Consider the following 4,708-nt stretch of genomic DNA (forward strand, 5'->3'; position numbering starts at 1 on the left):
TCATGTTTTCCGGAATAAGGCATGGAATTCGCATAAAATTAGATTTTATGCGAAATCAAGCACCATACGCTAAGACACACTTTTTGAGACTGTTATCTAATGATTGCTAAGGTGCTGAAGTCTCAATAGTATTTGCAACCGCTGACATGAGCATCTGACTCGCTTTCCTCGCGACAGTCATCGGACTACTCATTGCCTGTGACGAAACAGCTGCGGCACCTTCGACTCTCACAGATGTGCCTTTGACCATTAGCAAGTCGCCTTTTAAGAATCCGAAGAGATTCCTGAGAGGGAAGAGCACAAGGATTTATGGGGTTACCGACGAAGAGAGATGTTTGAAAGAGACCCTTGAAGCTGCTCAAGCTGGACGCTTTATTGAATTGGCCTTCCCGCGGATTAGAGGCTTTTTGGAGCTTTTCATAAGCATTGTCAAAACGCTCCCATACCTTCCAGTTCTTGTCATAGACGTAAGGATATGTCATTTTCAAGATCTTGGGCACCTCAGCTGAATTTTTGCCGGTGGCAAGCCAGCGTGGAATCATGGGCTTTAAGAAGGCCACTTACGCTTCGCAAATTCAGAGCGCTGAATATGAGTGTCTTGTGATTCTTTGTGCCTTTGTTTGCTAATACTCTAGAAGAAATGTTAGACATTCATAAGAAATCATTGACGTTTTGTACCTGTGTAGTTTTTTTATATTTAAAGATGTAGAGATTGCATACGACACCATCTTATGGAAGCTTCCATTATTTACGCTGGATTATTGTCTTATTGCACAGCTTTCTAATGAGAATATATCACGTTCAATTTTTCCAGATATAGTTCTGTCGATTTAAAAAGTTTTGTTTTAACAATGGTCGTTTAAAGAAAACCTCTATCTGTGTTATAAACTAACAATAGGCGGTTTTTTTTCTTCTTCTTGACTCCGTTCTAGGTTTCCAGATACGTAGAAACGCAGCAAGGTGATAGAGCCCCTGCCTAACGTGGTTCGATCAGGGGGCGGCGATCACCAAACACCTTCCCCGTATTCTTTCGCATTCCCAAGTAAATTTCGTACGCTTGTTTGAGAGATAATGGCACATGGTCTGATACATCTTCCACGGATTTTCCATAGTTTTTCCAACGCTGGAACACCTTATCGCGGTAAGATATATCGTGCCCCATATTTTGCAGCTTCGGCCCATAGAGCAAATTAGCCCCACCCTTCCTCTCTTCGCCGACGTGCTCGTTACTTTCGCCTTCGTCATCCGTCGTCTGGTGACTTCGAAGAAATCTCTTGTCCTCGGCAGCAAGAACATTCGAGGGGCGAACAACGTCCACGTCCAACACACTGGCCCGATCGGCATTTGACACTGCTGTGCCACTTGCAAGGCGAACGGTCGCAAGAACAACAAGGGTCATGTTGAAGGGACGCATGGCTGGAAGGGTCTTGAGGCCGGAGGACCATTGCGGAATGAGAAATGCGGCAGTTGTAGGTCGGCGATATGGGATTTAAGCGATATCCACTTCTACTACTAGTAGTAGATGGTGAGTGTAGGATTGCAGTATTGTGACCAGGAGGTTTTCGTCAAGACCAACCAACGCTGTGGTTGGTCGTGGTTTTCCAGGATCGAGTTGTCTCACTTTAAAAAAGTGTTTTTTTTTTACTTAGATTAGGTAGCTCGTTCGACGTCACGACTACGGTGCAGCCGGTCGCAAAAAATAAAAAAAAGGTAGAACAGATGAGCTGTGATGTGTTTCAATCAAAAGCCATTTCTTTTAACCCCTTGGACGCGGAGGGTTGTAATATGGTCTTATGCTGTTCAGAACAGCATAATAATTACTTAGATTCACTATGCCACGAAATCCGCAAAAGCGTATCCACGCTTCCCATAAATTGATCGACTGTTATTGGTCCACGTGTACAAATCCAACAATTAAATTGATTCATAAAACAGGTGGCTTGATGTAACGCGTGTAGAGAGCAGACTCTCATATTTTGGAAAATATAAATTTTGGTTCCCTTTGCCGCTTTCGCGCCAAGCCACTCATTCTTCGTTTTTGCCAAGTCAAGCGCAAGAATGACTTACTTTATGGATTTCAAGTCAGTATGGCCACTTCTACGAAAGGAGGGTTGGACGTGGAAGCCTGCAGCCGGCATCCAGATCCAGTACGTTACCTTTTTGTCTACTTTGTTGCACCACAGTAATGTACTAACTTGCATAAATGCGTGTAGTCACAACTACCTGAAACCAGGAAGCAAAGTTAGGGGAGGTAAACGCGGCACGGACTATTTCAACGGCGAGGATGAACTACTGGCGTATGTGCGTCGCGATACAGAGCTGTGCGCGCGGCTTAATATCGCGAGCGTATGGGTGCGCCCGCCTTCTCAAGCGAGTAAGTAGTATCTTGCTGTTGCTATGTGTTTACAAAAGTGACTTACTGTTTGTATTGAAATTTAGTCCAAAGCACTATGGACGCGGTGCTGCTGCGTCAGACTCTCCCACTCCAGTGCCTGATCAGCCCGAAATCGAGGCTGCAAATGCACCAAAGAGAGATGCTCCTGCGTCAGGTAAAGCGTCGCCGAAGAAGCGCGTGAAACAGACATCTACAGAGCAGAAGACTGCAAAGCCTTCTACAACGAAGACGAAGAAGATGACGAAGAAGCAGCTTGACAAAGAAGCAGCAGATCGCCGTCGAGAGCTCTCGTCGTTCGGTAGAGTGTGGGGAGGCGAAAACGCCCAAGTAACCGCTTCGTTTCAGTGCTGGTGCCTATAAAGATCTAACTGGGTATTTGTAGCAAATGATGGACTTCGTGCAGATCCCCCTCAGACAAATCAAGAACCTGGTTCCATGAGCACTGACAAGAATGGTATAAGAACCCGATAATATGCTGACGTTATGCTAAGCTGACACTGTCGTAATGATTTTTAGATAACGCTGACAACGGAGGACAAGCTAACGCTGACACGACAGGTATAGTCGACTGTTTTTATGCTGACTTGTTCATACGCTGACGTGGTGTGTATACAGAAAACGTTAATGCTGACTTGGTAGCATCTGCTAATACTGACCCTTCAGGTATAGCATTGCTGATTTTTCAATATGCTGACGAATATGTTTGCTAATTCCAAGTGTGGGTTATTGTAGCTATTGATGATGCCAATAAATCTCTAGTCGGACATATGGATGGTGATGTGGATTCAGTCATCGCCGGTAGCAGCGATGGCGAAAACAGTGAGTATTTTTTCGATGAGCGTGATGGGGATGATTTTGAGTATGAAGGTGATACTCGCGACACGACCCGAGACGACGACGGAGTGACGATTCCGCCTGCAACAGTTAGTTCGTCTCAATTTCGAGGAATTGAATTTGCGGTGATGGAAGCCATCGATCCAAACCTCGTATTGGGAGATGGTGAAGATTTTCTAGATTCGGACGGAGAAGGGAGTGATGATTTGGTGGAGGCCGCTGAAACATTTGTGGATGAAGATTCCAGCGAGAGTGAAGATACAAACGTGTCAGTCGCAGAAGAGGTCAGTCGTATGATCGGCCGTATGAAGCCAGCTGAAATTGATGATATGCGGTCGCGCGTTCAAGGTGTGTATTGCTATTTTGTTGTGGAGCCAAGGAGAGTTTATATAACGGATATTATGCTGACAGGGTCGTCTGAGATTTATGACACCACTCAACTTGCTGCCATGGCACAAGATGGCTGGACGGCTCTACCGGACGATACAACAACACCTGTCACTATTTATGCTGGTGAAGACAACATGTACGACGGGTACTGTGGACCCTCACAAGACGTCATAGCTGCTTCTCAGTCACCTATCGACCTCTTCTACTATTTCCTGCCCAAATCGTTCTGGCGGCATGTTGCAAGCAAATCTAACCGGTATTGGAAGCAAACGCTTGAAGCACGCCTCGAGTAAATGGTACAGCAAGAAGGGAAGCTGATGCACCGGCTTCAGAAGAGTAGAGAAAAACTGAGAAAGCGCCTAATGAAACTTGATAAGCTTCTGCCGCACGAAGTTGTTCAATGGGCTTGGCCGATGTTGGCCCATGCCTTGAGTCCTCAAAAGTCGTTTGAGATGCACTGGAATATGGCCGAGGATGGTGTAATTCCTGCAGGAACATTTGGAAAAGCTATGTCTCGAGACCGTTTTCGGCTCATTACCAGATTTCTGCATTTTACTGACAACGAAGATCCTGCGGCTTCATGTGATAAATGCTACCCTGACAATGTCAAGTTATGGTCTCTAATTTATGCTGTTCTGTACACCAGATTTCAGAAATACTACAAGAGTCTCTTCCTTGGGCTATTAGACATGGTCATGGTGAACGCGTACATTGTACATTCGCTGTTGTGGGAGAAACAGAGCAAGAAGAAGATGTCGCATTACGTGTTCTTGGCAAGAATGCACAAGCACTTTATCCTCCAAACCCAGACAGCATTTACAGAGACAACCGGATTATCTCGACCTACTACTACAGTTACTGAACAAGTTACTGTACATGGCGGGCATGTACTAGTTCAAACGGCAGATTCGCGAATGAACCAACCGGTGTCCAGAGGCTGAGACAGCGCCAGTGTAAAGTCTGCTCCTGCTACAAGCCGGAAGTAAGCGGCGTGGGGGGGGCATCGACATTCTATTGCCCAAAGTGTTCGGAGGACAAGAAGGGTGTGGTGACGCTTTGCAACAAAGTCCGAGGGCATCCAGCAAACGA

The 4,708-nt window shown here is 45.8% G+C and overlaps 1 protein-coding gene across 1 annotated transcript; it reads right to left on the bottom strand.

Annotated features, from left to right (window-relative positions):
- Positions 1–976: 976 nt before the first annotated feature.
- Positions 977–1,414, bottom strand: PITG_21107 (secreted RxLR effector peptide protein, putative; the record flags this gene model as incomplete). Its single annotated transcript, XM_002895057.1, has 1 exon — positions 977–1,414. One exon carries the CDS (start codon positions 1,412–1,414, stop codon positions 977–979), a length of 438 nt encoding a protein of 145 aa, XP_002895103.1.
- Between the last annotated feature and the right edge of the window lie 3,294 nt (positions 1,415–4,708).

Source organism: Phytophthora infestans, genomic scaffold, assembly GCF_000142945.1.
Source record: "Phytophthora infestans T30-4 supercont1.273 genomic scaffold, whole genome shotgun sequence".
NCBI lineage: Eukaryota > Oomycota > Peronosporomycetes > Peronosporales > Peronosporaceae > Phytophthora > Phytophthora infestans.